The following is a 17,396-nucleotide window of genomic DNA, read 5'->3' as shown; positions in this document are numbered from 1 at the left end:
GAGGAAGATCATCCAATGGACGACATTGTTGAGGCAAGACAGGATGAACTAACTATTTCCCTCTATGCTATGACTGACATGCACAGCTCCAACACGATGCAAGTTCGAGCAGGGTTGCAACACCTACATTTACTGGCCTTAGTGGACTCAGGCAACACCCACAACTTCATCAGTCAACCAACCGCCGAACAGCTTGGATTGGTCATTCAACAGAACACCGGCATATCCCTCTCAGAGGCCAATGGGGCCAAAATATCCAGTGCGGGTATATCTCCCTCCACAACATTTTGTATTGAAGGGCACTCCTTTGTAGCCGATTTTTTTGTCATTCCACTGGTTGGGTTTGACTTGGTACTCAAGATTAAATGGCTCCAGACGTTGGGGCCGATCTTGTGGGATTTCAAGGCACTTACCATGACGTTTACAGCTGGCCAACATCCGATTACCCTTCATGGCACACATACTATTGTGCCCTACACTCTTCAGAAAATTTAGGTCCAGAGTGCTGAACACTGCAAGTTAAAAACTTTACTTACAGAATTTGGTGATTTATTTCAGACCCCTACTACCCTTCTGCCTATTCGCCTTTGTGATCACTGCATAAGGTTGAAATTGGGGATCGAATCTTTGGTGGTCCGACCTTACCGTTACCCCCACTTACAGAAGGATGAAATTGAGTGTCAATGCTAGACTATGCTCACCCAAGGGATTATTCAGCCCAACAGGTCTCCCTTTTCCTCCCCGTGTTACTAGTCAAGAAACATGACAAGTCCTAGAGGTTTTGTGTTGACTACAGGGAGCTCGATGCTCATACAATTAAAGATAGATTTCCCATACCAGTGGTGGATGAGCTATTAGATGAATTACATGGTGCCACTTTATTTACAAAACTGGACTTGAAGTCAGGTTATCATCAGATTTGGGTTCATCCTTCAGACATGGAAAAAACCCCGTTCCGCACACACCATGGGCATTTCGAGGTTCTCGTCATGCCATTTGGTCTCTCCAACGCCCCTTCCACTTTCCAGGCCCTAATGAATGAGGTATTTAATCCTCTCTTGCGGAAGTTTGTTCTTGTTTTTTTTATGATATCCTGGTATATAACAAACACTGGGACGAGTATCTTCATCATATCCACCAGGTATTTACTATATTACGTTCCCATCATTTGGTTTTAAACCAATCCAAATGTTCAATGGGCACGTCAGAGGTGGCATATTTGGGACACGTTATCTTAGCAGCTGGTGTGCAAGTCGACCAGAGCAAAATACAGGCCGTGACCAACTGGCCTACTCCCACATCCAGCTCAGCGTTAAGGGGTTTTTTGGGACTCGCTGGTTATTACAGAAAATTCATCTGTAACTACGGATAGATTGCCACTCCTTAAGAAAAACAATCTCCTTAAGAAAAATGTATTTCTCTGGTCCGACACAGCAACTTCTTCGTTTGAGCACTTGAAGGCCGCATTATCTTCGGTGCCGGTACTGCAGTTACCAAACTTTGATGAATTGTTTGTGGTTGAATACGATGCCTCTAGCGGGGGGTATTGGCGCGGTTTTACAGCAGCATGGTCACCCTATAGCTTATTTCAACAAACAGCTAGGCCAACATCACCACAAACTCGTTGCCTATGAAAGGGAACTGATCGGTTTAACTAAAACCATCCAACACTGGAGGCCCTATCTCTGGGGGCACCCTTTTCTTATACGAACCAATCATTGCAGTCTGAAGTATCTCCTAAAAAGAAAGGTTTGTTCTGTCTCAATCGGGATTTTTACTGGCGGCGCATGAAGAGATGTGTGACGGACTATGGCACAACTTGTCAAACGTGCCAGCGGAACAAAGCCGAATCCTTAAGTCCAGCAGGGTTGCTCCAACCACTCCAGTTACCTTCACAGGTTTGGTCTGATATTTCCATGAATTTTATAGATGGATTGCCGCCATCTTCGGGCAAATCAGTTATTTTTGTGGTGGTTGACCGCTTCTCAAAATATGCACATTTTCTGCCTTTGGCACATCCTTACATTGTGGCTCACGTCGCCCAGCTCTTCATGGATTCTATTGTCAGATTACATGGGGTACCTGCGTCCATTACTAGTGATAGAGATGTCATCTTCACCAGTACTTTCTGGAAGGAACTCTTTAAACTACAAGGCACCAAGTTGGCCTTCTCTTCCGCCTACCACCTGCAGATCGATGGCTAGACAAAGGTAGTCAACTGTACCATTGAGATGTACCTCTGTTGTTTTGTGGGCGACTCGCCTAAACGGTAGGTTAGGTGGTTGGCATGGGCAGAATTCCTTTATAACACCTCTTACCATAGCACACTTAGCACAACTCCTTTCAAGGTCGTATATGGCAGAGATCCACCCTGGCTTTTATCGTATGAACCCGATTCTTCCAAGGTGGCCACCTTGGACCAGGCTTTAGCAAAACGGGAGGCAATGCTCAGCCAGATGTGCACTCATCTCCAAGTCGCACAACAAGCAATGAAACTCTCTTATGATAAAAACACTGTGAAGTGGTCTTCTCTCCGGGGGATTATGTGTGGCTTCGTCTTCAACATTATCGACAACTTCCCTAACGGCCTCCAAGCGTCACAAATTATCCCCTAAGTTTTATGGGCCCTTTCCAGTGCAGGAACGCATTGGCACAGTCACCTACCGCTTGCAGCTTCCACCAGATGCTAAGCTCCATAATGTCTTTCACCTCTCACAATTGAAGGCCTTCAATGGCAACTCTCCATTGCTACATACACCCTTGCCACTAGGGGTGGCTTCGAACTGAGCCGGCTCGCGAGCGGCTCGAGTTCGGCTCGGTTCGATTAGTTATTTATCGAGCTCGAGCCGAGCTCGAGCACCGAAATTGGCTCGTTTACCTTAACGACCTGAGCTCGACCAAAGTTATGTTCGGTTCGTCGGCTCGCGAGCCGGCTCGAGGTGAGTCGGATCTGTATCGGGATCGAGAGCGGGGGAGGGGGATCGAGAGCGAGGGGGGGAGGAATTTTCCTCCCCTCATCACCGCCGAGCCCCTCCCATTGGTTGTTGTCGCCGCCTCTACCGTCGACGCAGTTGTTCGCCGGCCATCTCTACCGCCAGCCGCCTTTGTAGCCATCCGTTCGATTTCTTCCTCTCCTCGTCGTCGCCTCTGTTTTCGTCACCGCCGCTTCCGTCGTCGCCTCTGTTTCCGTCACCGCCGCTTCCGTCGTCGCAGCCGCCATCCCCGACGATAGGGGGAGAAATAATCACCCCCCCCGCGAGGATGATCTCGCACGTGTGATTTCGCACGTGAGGGATCAAAAGTAAAAAAAAAAAATTCCTCTTGAAAAAATTAAAAATAAATTTTATAGAAATAAGTTTATATAAACTATTAGTGTCTCATGTTTTTTTAAATATTTTTCTAATTGAAATTTTTAATTAAAAATATATATAATTTTCTAATAAGATTTTCGTACCAAGATGGGGTAGAAAACTGTATAGAAATTTTTTGAATAAGTATTTAACAGTTGATGCTGTAATACTTTTAGCATGAAATAATTTTTATTGCAATTTTGTGTTTGATATTTTATTTAATTAAAAATTTATCGATAAGTATAATAATATATTAGATTGATTATTAATTTTTATTTATTTCCCTAGAAGAGACAGTAAAAGGTCCATTTAACTTTCCTAAGAAAATTTTAAAATATTTCTTGTAATTTTCTAATAAGTCACTAATAATAATAAGACTTTATTTAAAGGTTTATTTGGGAATATGTATCATAGGAAAAATATTTTTAGTTTTTCCTAAAATATAAATTTTCATCTAGGGGCACTACGGAGGCCATAATAAATTATGGCCAGATTCAAAAATTATAAAACAAGCTAGACAACAATTGGAGTAAAAAAGATTAATATTAGTGCATTTTAATCCATTATTGAAATTCAAACCTGAACCTCCCCTATCATTATATTTTTTTAAAATATATGTATAATTTTATATATAATTTATTTAAAGCCACCCCTATGTGTGAGATCATAAACAAGGAAAAAAAAAATTCTTTGTCCCTTCATCATGGCTCTTAAAGAAATTGAAGAGATATTTTAGTAGAAATACGTTTCTAGAGACTATTAGTAGTTTTTTCAATAAATATTGAAAAGACATTTTTAGTAGAAATATAGGGACCATTAGTGCCTCATGTTTTTTCAAAATATTTTTTTAATTATAAATTCTTTTTAAAAAATCATATAATTTTCTAAGTAAGATTTTCTTGCCAAGATGGGTTAGAAAACCACATAGAAAAATTTTCAATAAGTATTTGACAATTGATGATATAATACTTTGAGCATGAGGCAATTTTTATAGCAATTTTGTGTTTGACATTTTATGTGATTAAAAATTTATCGATAAGTATAATAATATATTAGATTAATTATTAATTTTTATTTATTTCCTTAGAAAATGCAATTAGAGGTCCATTTAACTTTCCTAAGAAAATTTTAAAATATTTCTTGTAATTTTCTAGTAAGTCTCTAATAGTAATAAGATTTTATTTAAAGGATTTATAATTTTTATTTGGGTGATTGTAAATTGATAGTGATATTTCATTTAATTTTGTTGTGTTTGATTATTGTATGGAGTTTATTTATAATGTTATGCAGTGTATGGAGTGTTTAAACTATTTTATGGAGTGTATAAACAATTTCATGGAGTGTTTATGGAATGTATAGACAATTTTATGAAGTGTTTATGCAGGTATTATATAAATTGATTATGCCCAATTTTAAGTAGAGGTTATGCTGAATTTTATACAAGTATCATATATATAGATTATGCTCAATTTTAAGTAGAGGTTATGCCCAATTTTATGTAAAATGTATGCATAATTTTATATACATTTTATTCAATATATATTTTTTGAAAAGTTTTAAATGTATGTTGAGGCTCAAGCTCGGCTCGAAGTTCGGCTCGAAGTTTGGCTCGAACTCGTTGGGCACGAGCTTGATAACAATTTTAGGCTCGAGGCGAGGCTCGGGTCGAAGCTCGGGTCGAAATATTTAAATCAAGCTCGGCTCGAACTTAAGCAACTTCGGGCTCGACTCGGCTCGATGCCACCCCTACTTGCCACCGCTACAGGAGGGACGGGTGCTTTCCACTCCAGCTCAGGTGTTGCAGGCTCGCCGAATTCAGGGCGACTGAGAGATTTTAGTGCAGTGGGCGGATACGGACCCCATTGACACTACATGGGAGCCCTTGGCGTCATTTAAGGCTCTCTACCCCACTTTCGAGCTTGAGGACAAGCTCTTTCTTTACGAGGGGGGTGATGTTATGGACTCCATAACATCTCGGGTAATTAACAGACGTAGGATTTAAATTATGGAATTTCCTTTTTATGTATGTTGGTTTGGTTTGGTTTAATTGTAATTCTCGTGACTTGGTGACTCACGGGTTGGGTTTGTCATTTGCGTCCTTAATCCTATTTATAGGGGAGAAGGGCTTTATTGAAATCAAGCATTGAATCAATTAGAAAGGTAGAGGTCGGATTCTCCCTTCTGAGGTCCAGGTCGAGCCTCCTCCAAGGCTTAACTCGTTTTCACTATTGCACGCACCAAACACAGGAAACTCCTCTCCATGTCAAGAGCAAACCTGGAGGGAAGAGAAGGAAGAAGGGTGATGAGATCCATGGTCTGGGAAGACCCTAACATACTCCTTGAGTGAGAAAGAGAAAGATTTCTCAATTAAATAAAATATTTAAAACCTAAAATACACATTTGTATCTGAGAATTTTTACAAAATTCACCACATTGATCGGGGTGAGGATCTTTGACAGTATCAGTATTAAGTTAGTGTCTAGAAGAACCATATCATAATCTTGTCTATAAGAGCTTAAAGGATTTCTTGTAATTTTCTAGTAAGTATCTAATAGTAATCGGATTTTATTTAAAGGATTTATAGTTTTTATTTGGGTGATTGTAAATTGATAGTGATATTTCATTTAATTTTGTTGTGTCCGATTATTGTATGGAGTTTATTCATAATGTTATGCAGTGTATGGAGTGTTTAAACTATTTTATGGAGTGTATGGAGTGTATAAACAATTTCATGGAGTGTTTATGGAATGTATAGATAATTTTATGGAGTGTTTATGGAATGTATAAACAGTTTTATGGAGTGTTTATGTAGGTATTATGTATATAGATTATGCCCAATTTTAAGTAGAGGTCATGCCCAATCTTATACATGTATTATATATATAGGTTAAGCCCAATTTTATGTAGAGGTCATGCCCAATTTTCTGTAAAATGTATGTATAATTTTATATAAAATTTATTTTATATATATTTTTTGAAAAGTTTTAAATGTATGTTGAAGTTCGAGCTCGGCTCGAACTCGGTTAAAATTTTTGGGCTCGAGTTCGATAACAATTTTAGGCTCGAGACGAGGTTCGACTCGAAGCTTGGCTTGAAATATTTAAATCAAATTCGACTCGAACGTGGGCAAGTTCAGGCTCGACTCGGCTCCTAGTCTCTTCATGCTTATGCATGTTTATTTCCAATAAAATTATTATTTTGGATTCGAGGAGAGATTTCACGTAATGATTTTGCCCAAGGTCTCATTTGTGGTGTTGTTGCCTTTCTGATTATCTATCTTTTGCATTGTCATCTCTGAGAATTTTAGGCCAAATAAAACTTTGATGTGGCACCAGTAAGAAGATCAATAGAAAACCAGTTCACCTCTTATTACCATCGCACAGTGATTCCATATTAAACACTCCGGACACTACAGTTTCTGAATCTCACGTAATACAGTTATGTAGTAGACTGAACTCCCGGCCGGCGAAGATTTATACTTCTCTATCCCAAAGCTCTTCGATTGTTTTGAAAGGCCCCAGAGGCGAAACAAACTCTTCTCCGCTGAAGCCTCTGCTTTGTGGACTCTGATCGATCTTCTGCAATTCGTCTTCAGTCAGTTCCCAGTCGAAGATTTGGAGATTCTCTTCCATCCGTTTCTCGTTGAAACTCTTGACAACCACGCTGACTCCTTGCTCGTGTAGCCACCTCTAAGCAACCTGCAACAATATTTCGCATCTATCAGACTGTCTAAAGATGTAAGCCTCACTTCTCCCTTGATGAGAATTCGTAAATATCTTCGCGAGAGAGGTAAGAACCTGAGCTACTGATTTCCCTTTGGCGTCTGCAATTTCTTTCAGGATAGGGCTCCCCATCACGTTAAGGGAACCCCAAAACGCACCGTTGGCTCCCAAAGGCGACCAGGCGCTCACATGAATTCCCTTATCCTTACAAAATCCCACCAGCTTCTTCTGTTGCCATCCCGTGTTCATTTCTACCTGAAACGTTATATTACCGGTGTTATTTGGGTGTCTTAAATGGATACCCGAATACCCGAGTATCTGCTCTGGGTTTCTGTACCCGATTACGGACTAACGTATATTACCCGATTAAATCATTTAATCGGGATCTCTCTATCAGGAGAGTTTGAGCGGAAAAGGGGTTTTTCGTCGGGGAAGAGGGTTTCGTCGAGAGGAAGAGGGTCTTTCCGGGAAGATGGCTTCATTGGGAGAAATCGGTGTTCGATTTGTATGCTTGGAGTCGCAAACCTCTCTTCTTCGTTCGACTTAGTGGAATTATCGTCATCTCCTGTGAAGTAGGTTGTTGCCAAACCACGTAACCCTTGTATCTTCTTCTTTGTGATTTATTTACTGTTTTTGTACCTATTTATGTTTTCTCACTTTGATTATGATATCCTTGATTATATGCTCGGATTCATCAGCGGCAGCAGTTATGTGATTACGAGTATTAAGACATCATACTTGATTCACTGCAGGTGGGATTCTGGCAGTCGCCAAGAGTCTTGCAAGTGAAATTGCTGACGCCGATGGACCAGGCCAGACCGAGTTTGGAACATTCCTCCGTGGCTTTCCAAACAGATTTCACGTCCATGACCAAAATGTCCTCCTTTCTAACTGATGTTCCCGGTGATCGATTCTTCAAGCTTATAGGGAAGTGGATGAGATAGAGATCAAGGTACTCCAACCCCAGATTCCTAGACCAACCCAAGAAATTAAACAGATCGAACAACAAAGAAGAAGAACGAAGAAGATTCACCTTCGCAAATCTGTTCCATAGTATTCGAATGTTAATCTTTTCACTTACTCCAGAGTTTTCTGAAGGGCCGGAAGAACAAGGTCGGGATGGGCGTCCGTGCACCATAGCTTGGACGTGATGAAGAGCTCGTCTCTGGACTAGACCAACCCATGACGGATAGCTTCTGCAATCGCCGTGCCGGTGGGGCGCTCGGTTTGGTACATTGTTGCAGTGTCAAAATGTCTATAACCGACCTCAATAGCGGTGAGGATGGCGGAGGTGACGACTTCCGGAGGAGGGGGCCGCTCCGCGGCTGTTCCGAGGCCGAGCAGTGGAATCTTGTGCCCTGAGCTCAGCGTCGCTTCTGGAACTCTAGCCATTGTTTACCGGAAAGGAATCAATCGGAACAATGACTCAGCACGGGAAGAGTATGAGATCTCTGAATCTAGTCGCTGGTATTTCAATAGCGACACTAAAAGCGACGTGTCGTGAGAATTCTGCCTTCTGTGCCTCGCCCAGAGTAACTGTTGTTAGTCAATTTCCTTATCTTTAGTTTTTATGAATTTCATCGCGTCGACTCCGTCGGCCTGTCCATCTCCATTGACGGCCACTTCGAGTCCGAATTCAATTCCAGTACGGAGATTGTCTCTCCTTTATTGGTGAGGCAATAAAAAAAATTTGAAGAAGACCAAAATAGCAAAAATCTCACACCCTGTTTTTCAAATACTCAAAAAATTTGAACAACCCTGATTTCAAAAGAAACCTTTTAAAATACTGGACAAAACTTTTCAGTCTCACATGGCTTCCCTGTAAAACTTGTTCGAAATTGAAACATTACAATGCAAGGAAGAAGAAGAAGAAGAAGCTTTACACTTCAAAAGCAAGGAGAATAATAATTAGTACATTAGGGACAATGCATGTGGATGTGGCAAGCCTATGACTTACTTGATTCAGTCTCACCCTCGTGCCCCACCTCTCAAACATTAAGATGCCCTCGTCTCTTTACAGTACTATTTTTTAGCTTTCTCTTTCCTGCCACAAACTCCAACGCTCCTTTTCCCTGTCAACTCTTCGAGTTCTCAAAATCCCCTTATCCACTACTAACCTACTTCTCCATCCAGTTGCTTCAAAAGGGTTACAATCCGATACAGATGTTATGTATAGACATGGATTAATAACTTGCTGAGTTAACTCGTAAGGTAGGTGGATCAACTCTGAATTTCAGAGGGAGATAATTGGTTCGGAGGTTCAACTCACTCTTGTTTCTTACGTCTCATCTTCCTACTTGCTCAGAGTCCAGCTTTCAACAGCGGATTTCTTCCTTTTGAAACAGGGAAGACGTATTTGGTTAGATCCATCAACAGCGGAATCCAAGGCTTTTCTTTGTCTTTTGGAGCTGAAAAGAGAAGAAACAGTTTTGGATTTTCTGAGTTTTTTTTCAATGATTGGATTCGGCAGAAATCCCCGGTTAAGAATGGTGATGATATTGTGGGTCTCTTCGCGTGCTCTAAGCAAAGATTTTGATGTGTCTTGGCTGGTTTTTTCCGCATGAAAAGTCTCACCCACTACGTAAAAATAAATCGAAGATTTGTAGCAAGGTTTTTTCTTCGCCTTGTCAACTTCAAAAGCGAGGCCCTACTCATGGCTTGTCTCCAACATTTCCCACTTTGATTCACCTTAATAAAATAATTCTCCAGCGCTCACAGAGGGAGAGAGAGAAGAAGGATGCAGTTAAAAGCCTCGAGTCAAACGAGGAAGCTTCATCTTTCTCCTCAAGGGGGGGTTAGTCAACTTGAACGACAAGATGATCTTCAACCACATAACGCCCTTCTCCACTTGAAGTCATTAGTGGAGCGCAGATGAAGCATCATCTCGATGCAGGGGATGAAGGGGCCCTTCATCTCCACGGTTTAATTTCAATCATGTGGAAGAAGGCCCTTTTTGATCTTCTTCGAATTGAAGGACGGGCGACGCCCTCGGCCTCGCTCTCTCTCCTCGCACCCCCCCCCCCCCATCGCGCGTCGTTTTTTCTTTTTTCTTCCTCTCTCCCGCACTCCCTTCCCCACCGCCTTTCGCCGGACCAATAGCTTTCGCCGCGCCACCGTCGTCCACCGCTGTCTAGCAACCGAGAACAAACCCGAGGAGAGCTCAAGAGAGTCTCCGTCGAGGTGAGTTCGATAGTAGTCGCTCGCCAAGCCGAGAAGAGATCCGAGAGGGCTTCTCCGGTGCAACTTCCGCTTTCCGACCATCCTCCGGCGTCGGTTACGTATTTTCGACCAGTCCCGGAGCTATTCCGACTCCAACCGAGACTCGAGAGAGCCGGTTGGAGAACGTCAGCTCTGTTTCGCTCTTCGCTGGACGTTACCTCCGTCCGTCGGCTTCTAACCGTCGTCGCCGGCGTCGTCTCTACCTCCGGCCACTCACTATTGCTACCCGACGCCACCAATTTCCGAAAATTGCAGCACCCGTGAGAACGAGTTGCTGCCCGAGCGAGAGGAGGAAGAAGGGGAGTAATTCGTCATTATTGAATTTAATTTTTCATATAGTTTGAACTTAGGTTTTGAATGTTAATTGAATCTGATTTGATAATTAAGGTTTATTTAAGATTTATTTTCTTGATATTTGATTAAATTAGCTAATTAGGGTAAGATTATAATTGAGGTTGGATTTTGGTATTTTAATCCGATTTCTGTCTTTAACTCTAGGCGCCCGAGAGGGGCTAGACGCAAGGATCGAGAATCCGGATTCGTGGTTACGTGGCGCTCGAGAGAGGTACAAATCAAGGTAAAATCCAAAGTTGATAATTTTAGCATCATCACAATAGGAAATTGATTCTCTGCATTCTATTGTAATCCGATCTTTGTCATTAACTCTAGGCGCCCGAGAGGGGCTAGACGCAAGGATTGAGAATCCGGATTCGTGGTTATGTGGCGCTCGAGAGGCACGAATCACGATAAAATCCAGAGTTGACGTTTCCTGTTGTGCAAGTAGTTAATTAAATTATTGCTTGACAATTTAGGAAGTAGTTAATTAAATTATTGCTTGATAATTTAGGATATAATTAGTGTTTAGTTCAGATTAATTCATCATATTTGGTTAGGCTAGTTGACTGAAGAATACACAAAATTCAATCCTCCCTAGTAAATAAAATATAATTAAAGTATGCATTTGATTAATATATCATCATTAATTATGTCAAAATATATTATTAATTAATACAATACAAATCTATCTTATGTTATTAATATAATATTTTTTATTCATTAATCAGAATTTTTTTATTCACTCTATTGTATTAGTGATTTAATAGTGGTAATTAAAATATTGTTAACTCAGACACTTTGGTTTAATTAGTTTATTTTTATAATTATTAAAATCAATAATTTTAAATTTCTTTAAGATGAAGAAGAAGATGAAGTTATCTTGACTAACACCCTATTTCAAAGATTTCGAATATGAAAATCATGTAGATACATAATATGAAGATGAAGATGAAAATCAAATTTTCATTTTGTTGAGTAACCCCCCCCCGAAGGAAATGTATAAACACCGCTTGGACTCCACTGTTCACCAATCATAAACATCAAAGATATTTGGAATCTTTGAGAGGGTCCGAGGGAAGAAGGGAGGTTTTCATTCTTGACGAAACTTCTTTAAATTGGTCAAAAACAAGATCAAACATGTCTGGAACCTCTGGGTATTGGGAGACTCCCAAGTTTCTCTTTTTTATCTTATCTGGAACGGCTTGGATTGACAGAGGAGACTGCTGATTGCCTACACTGATCATAGCAAGCGAGGTAATCTTGCTTTTGCTCCAACCAGAAAAATAAGCAGCCAGCGACCTGATAAACTGAAAATCTTTTTTATTTTGGCAGATTGAAAATGGGAATTCTGGGAGTGGAAGTCTCCCTCCCCAGCACCATCTTCAAACATTAGTTTTCCCATCTGAGCTTGTAGGCAGTTAATGGTGGAAGATGTCATATATCCAGTTACCGAGAATGTGGAGAGGTGGGTTTGCTTTGCATTAAGAGTTTCATTTGATTGATTAGACACTTAGAGCACTCCAGGAATAGAAAAGAAAGATAATTCTAGCCTTATGATTGATTGAAATGACAAGAAAACCATTTGGTTGTCCCCCCCTGTAGGGATTTTTCTGGTCAAACCCTCCTCAATGAAGGTCTTTAGTGGATGATGTTACTGTAAATTGGGCATTGGGCATTGTGTGAAAGTTACTATAATGAAGCTGATCATGGGAATTAGTTTAATGTGAATTTGATCATGCCATCCTTCACTAGAAATTATAGAAATACAAATAAAAATATTTTGGTGTTTGTGCCAATTTTAAAGGGATATTAGAAAATTTCTTTTAAAAAATAAAAATAAACTGAAAACGATTTTAAAAAAATAATAACAAAATAAGTCTAAGGCCCTGATAGTGACTGAAAAGATATTTCGGTTCAAGGACCATTACTACCTCAAATTTCTTGAAAATACTTTTCTAACCAATAGCTGAAAAACCGTATGAAAAATTGACAATTGATGTTGTAATACTTCCGTATAAGGAAATTTTTCATGACAATTTTATATTTGATATTATTTTTACTAGTAATTTATCAGATAAATATGATAATATATGAGATTTATTTTTTTTATTTTCCTAGAAAAGGCACTAACAAGTCCATTTGATTTCCCTTGGAAATTTCTAAAATTTACCAATTTCCTAATAGATATTTTCTATTTGTTCACTTATATTCCAAGGAAAACAAGGTATTTCCAAAAGCTGAGTGACTCAACTCGATCGACCAATGAGAGTCTCCATTGTGAACTCAATCACTTATCAAGTGATTAAAAAAGTCCCAAACCCTAGTTAATTATCAGTAGTGTTACTTATTAGTTAAATCCAATGTTATCAAAACTAGACCGAATCGACCGGTTCAAGAGAGGATGATGACCAACCGAATTGGGTCCACATCGATAATTAGTGTAAGAGACATGAAAAATGTTTTGGAGGGAGGATTACAAAAGCTACAAGATTATGACAAAAGTTAATAAAATAAAAAATATATATATATATAATGAATCAAGTGGTAGCATCCCACTTTGGTCCGACCTACTACAGTTAAACCCGGTTTGATGGCCGGCTCGATTTTCAATAACATTGGTGAGGCTGAGGTGGGTCCCATATAACATGATCCACCTCACATCACCATAATAAAAAGAAAGAGGTGAGGAAGTGGGGACTAGAGAGTCATCATCAGCTCCGATGGGGTTTGAAGTGGGTAATCGATGTCACTCTGTGCGGGCAGCGTGACAAACCCTATGCTCTCTTCATTTTCCCTAGATAGAAAATTTGTGACAGATCTGTGCATTGGATTTAGCCACATATCCCATACTGCTATTCACTAAGCACGCGCATCTCACGTGCCTTTCTCTACTGACAGATTAGGACCTTTCGATGAGCGACTTTCCCTTTCCCTTTCTTTCAATCCTTTAAACGCCTCTTCGTTGCCTCTGGATCGATGCTGTCGCCTGTCGGGCCTCCTTTTGACCAAAAGTCAACTTCTCTCTTCCCGTATATAATCACCGGCCACCACCCTCCCTCTCTCTCTCTCTCTCAGCTTTTCCCTAAAGCTTCTCGTTTCCTCTCTGCGCAATCGGCTTTCATCATAGTAGGCATTCTCATCTCTCCGTCTTCCACCCATCTTTCTCTCTCACCCCAATTCCTCGACTTCTCCTCTGTGAAATGGAGAAGCGGTTTCGGCTTTTTCTTCCTATCCTCTTCTCCTACGTTGCGTTGACTACGACGATGAAACCAGCTTTTGCTCGTGACCAGGCCTCCAAGAACGACGCCGAAGCTCTGCTTCTGTTCAAGAAATCCGTGCAGAAGGACCCGAATGACGTTCTGACCGGTTGGCAAGTCGGTAGAAATGCATGCAACTGGGAGGGTATCAGTTGTACTCTGGGACGAGTCACTCAGCTCGATCTCAGCCATGCAAGTCTTGTAGGCACACTCTCTTTCTACCCGCTAGCGTCTCTGGATATGTTGTCTGTGCTGGATCTCTCTTACAATTCTCTGTCTGTGAATTCGTCGTCGTTGCTCCAATTGCCGCCCTCGTTGGAACGACTGGATATTTCGGCCACTGTGCTGGTGGGTGTTGTCCCTGATAACTTCTTCTCCAGGTATCCAAACCTTGTTTCTGTAGATCTTTCTCGTAATAATCTTACTGGGAATTTACCGGAATTTTTTTTTGCGAATGCCGATAGTTTACAGAGTCTAGATCTCTCCTTTAACAATCTATCTGGCTCGATCAATGGTCTGGTGTTTGGATCTTTCTGTCAGAGCTTACTCAGTTTCGATATCTCCGGAAACCATTTCTGGGATGTTATACCATTTTCTTTGTCCAACTGCTCCAGCCTAAAGAACCTGAATCTGTCTTTCAATATGTTCACTGGTGTGATACCACGATCTTTCGGGGAATTCAGTGATTTGCAGACGTTAGATTTGTCACATAACCATCTAGTAGGTTCTATCCCAGTAGAGCTGGGAAATGACTGTCGATCACTTCTACTACTCAGGATCTCCGCTAACAACATATCAGGCTCACTCCCTCCTTCATTGTCGGCCTGTTCTTCCCTGCAAGTCCTTGATTTAACAAATAACAACATATCTGGCCCTTTTCCTGATTCACTTATTCAGGACCATGCCTCGTTGGAGCAATTGCTTGTCAGCAACAATTTCATCTCTGGACCGATTCCCGCGGCCTTGTCTTCCTGCAAGACCCTGAGAACCGCAGATTTCAGCTCCAACAAGCTTTCTGGAGTCATACCCCCAGATCTATGCCCTGGTGCAGCTTCTCTTGAGGAACTACGACTTCCTGACAATCTCATTACTGGAGAGATTCCTGCGCAGTTGTCGCTGTGCTCGCAGCTGAAGACCATCGACCTCAGTATAAACTACCTTACTGGTCCGATTCCGGCGGAGTTTGGGCAGCTTGAAAACCTCGAGCATTTGATGGTCTGGTTCAATGGACTGCGGGGTGAAATTCCTCCACAGCTAGGCCGATGCAGTAAACTGAAGAATCTGATTCTCAACAACAATTTATTTGTCGGAACGATCCCGGTGGAGCTCTTCAATTGCAGAAATCTTGAATGGATATCTCTCACCAGCAATGGAATTACCGGCCACATTCCACCCCAGTTTGGACAGTTATCAAGACTCGCTGTTCTGCAACTCGCAAACAATAGTTTGAGTGGTGAAATTCCAAGAGAGCTGGGAAATTGCAGTAGCCTGGTGTGGCTAGATTTGAACAGTAACAGACTGACGAGACAGATACCCCCACGTCTGGGTCGACAGTTAGGCGCAAAGGCGTTAAGCGGGATTCTCTCCGGCAACACCTTGGCCTTTGTTCGTAATGTGGGGAATGCATGTAAGGGTGTCGGAGGTTTGCTTGAATTCGCCGGAATTCGACCTGAGAGACTGCTGCAGGTCCCCACATTGAAGACCTGCGATTTCACCAGATTGTATTCCGGCGCCGCACTGAGTGACTGGACGCACTACCAGACGCTAGAGTATCTCGATCTCTCTTACAATGATCTTCGAGGCAAAATTCCTGATGAATTTGGAGATATGGTGGTGTTACAGGTGCTTGATCTAGCCCACAACAAGCTCTCAGGGGAGATCCCTGCGTCGCTAGGGAAGCTCCGGAATCTGGGAGTGTTCGATGCGTCTCACAACAGATTGCAGGGGAGAATTCCCGATTCTTTCTCGAATCTATCTTTTCTGGTAGAGATCGATTTATCGAACAATGCTCTCACGGGTCCAATTCCTTCGCTGGGACAGCTGAGCACGCTTCCAGCCAGCCAGTATGCCAACAATCCAGGCCTCTGTGGTGTCCCGCTTCCGTCGTGCCAACAAGATTTCCCTCCGAGTATCCCGTCGCCGGCGGTGGAAGCCTGGCGGAGACGGGGTGGTGCTAGTTCATGGGCCAATAGCGTTATCCTTGGAATCATGATCTCCTTGGCTGCCGTCTGCATCTTGATTGTGTGGGCGATTGCGATGCGATCCCGGCGCAAGGAGGCCAAAGAGGTCCAGATGTTGAACAGCCTACAGGCTGCCCGGGCTGCTACGACATGGAAGATTGGTAAGGAGAAAGAACCGCTGAGTATCAACGTCGCGACATTCCAGAGGCAGTTGAGAAAGCTTACTTTCTCGGCACTCATTGAGGCTACCAATGGCTTCTCCGCCGATAGCCTCATCGGTTGCGGCGGTTTCGGAGAAGTTTTTAAGGCCACGCTCAAGGACGGATCCAGCGTCGCAATAAAGAAGCTGATACGTTTAAGCTGTCAAGGTGATCGCGAATTCATGGCGGAAATGGAAACGCTCGGCAAGATCAAACACCGTAACTTGGTTCCCCTGTTGGGTTATTGTAAGGTCGGGGAAGAGCGTCTTCTCGTGTACGAATTCATGCAGTTCGGGAGCCTGGAAGACATGCTGCACGGGAGGAAGAAGGAGATGACACTGACATGGGAAGAGAGGAAGAAGATTGCCCGTGGAGCTGCGAAAGGCCTCTGTTTTCTCCACCACAACTGCATCCCCCACATTATACACCGCGACATGAAATCGAGCAATGTGCTGCTGGACAACGAGATGGAAGCAAGAGTGTCTGATTTCGGCATGGCGAGGCTGATTAGCGCACTGGACACCCACCTCAGTGTGAGCACTCTGGCCGGCACGCCGGGGTACGTCCCACCGGAGTACTACCAGAGCTTCAGGTGCACGGCGAAGGGTGATGTCTACTCCTTCGGGGTGGTTCTTCTGGAGCTCTTGACTGGGAAGAGGCCGACAGACAAAGAGGACTTTGGGGATACGAACTTGGTGGGGTGGGTGAAGATGCGAGTCCGGGAGGGGAAAGGGAAGGAGGTGATCGATCCTGAACTACTGATTCATCTCGACCAAGAAGAGAAGGGACAAGAAGAGAAGGAGATGTTGAGGTATTTGGAGCTCACGATGCAAAGCGTGGATGACTTCCCTTCTAAGCGGCCTAACATGTTGCAGGTGGTGGCCATGTTGAGGGAGCTTACGAGTGCTGAGGGGGAAGGGAAGAGTGCGTAACTCTCCGAGTCGGGTTGCTGAGTAACTGAGTTAGGTCTTGTCATGTTTTTATTTACTTAATATTGTGATTGTATTATTTTTTGTAAAAATATCATCGGTGATGAAAAAAAAAACGCTTGTTTTTTATTCTGATTTTGTTCACAATTTCTTGATTCTATTATTTTTCCAGGGATCCCATTTCCATTGAAGACGATTAAAAT

The 17,396-nt window shown here is 42.2% G+C and overlaps 1 protein-coding gene and 1 pseudogene across 1 annotated transcript; one reads left to right on the top strand and one right to left on the bottom strand.

The window, feature by feature from the left end:
• Positions 1-6,823: 6,823 nt before the first annotated feature.
• On the bottom strand, positions 6,824-8,464 carry LOC137960131 (non-functional NADPH-dependent codeinone reductase 2-like; annotated as a pseudogene).
• A 5,328-nt stretch (positions 8,465-13,792) lies between these two features.
• On the top strand, positions 13,793-17,315 carry LOC137959193 (serine/threonine-protein kinase BRI1-like 2). The gene has a single exon (XM_068806552.1). The coding sequence runs from the start codon at positions 13,828-13,830 to the stop codon at positions 17,194-17,196; it is 3,369 nt and encodes a 1,122-aa protein (XP_068662653.1). The 5' UTR covers positions 13,793-13,827; the 3' UTR covers positions 17,197-17,315.
• Positions 17,316-17,396: the final 81 nt, after the last annotated feature.

This window comes from Aristolochia californica, unplaced genomic scaffold (genome assembly GCF_029961685.1).
Source record: "Aristolochia californica isolate CCGP_79_NKW_82.1479 unplaced genomic scaffold, dmAriCali1.0.hap1 SCAF_3, whole genome shotgun sequence".
Classification (NCBI taxonomy): domain Eukaryota; kingdom Viridiplantae; phylum Streptophyta; class Magnoliopsida; order Piperales; family Aristolochiaceae; genus Aristolochia; species Aristolochia californica.
Note: the sequence above shows the minus strand (reverse complement) of the source record. Positions and strands in the feature narration are given on the sequence as shown.

Excerpts from the sequence above, each read along its gene's own strand:
- LOC137959193 (XM_068806552.1), top strand. The coding sequence starts at position 13,828 with ATGGAGAAGCGGTTTCGGCTTTTTCTTCCTATCCTCTTCTCCTACGTT.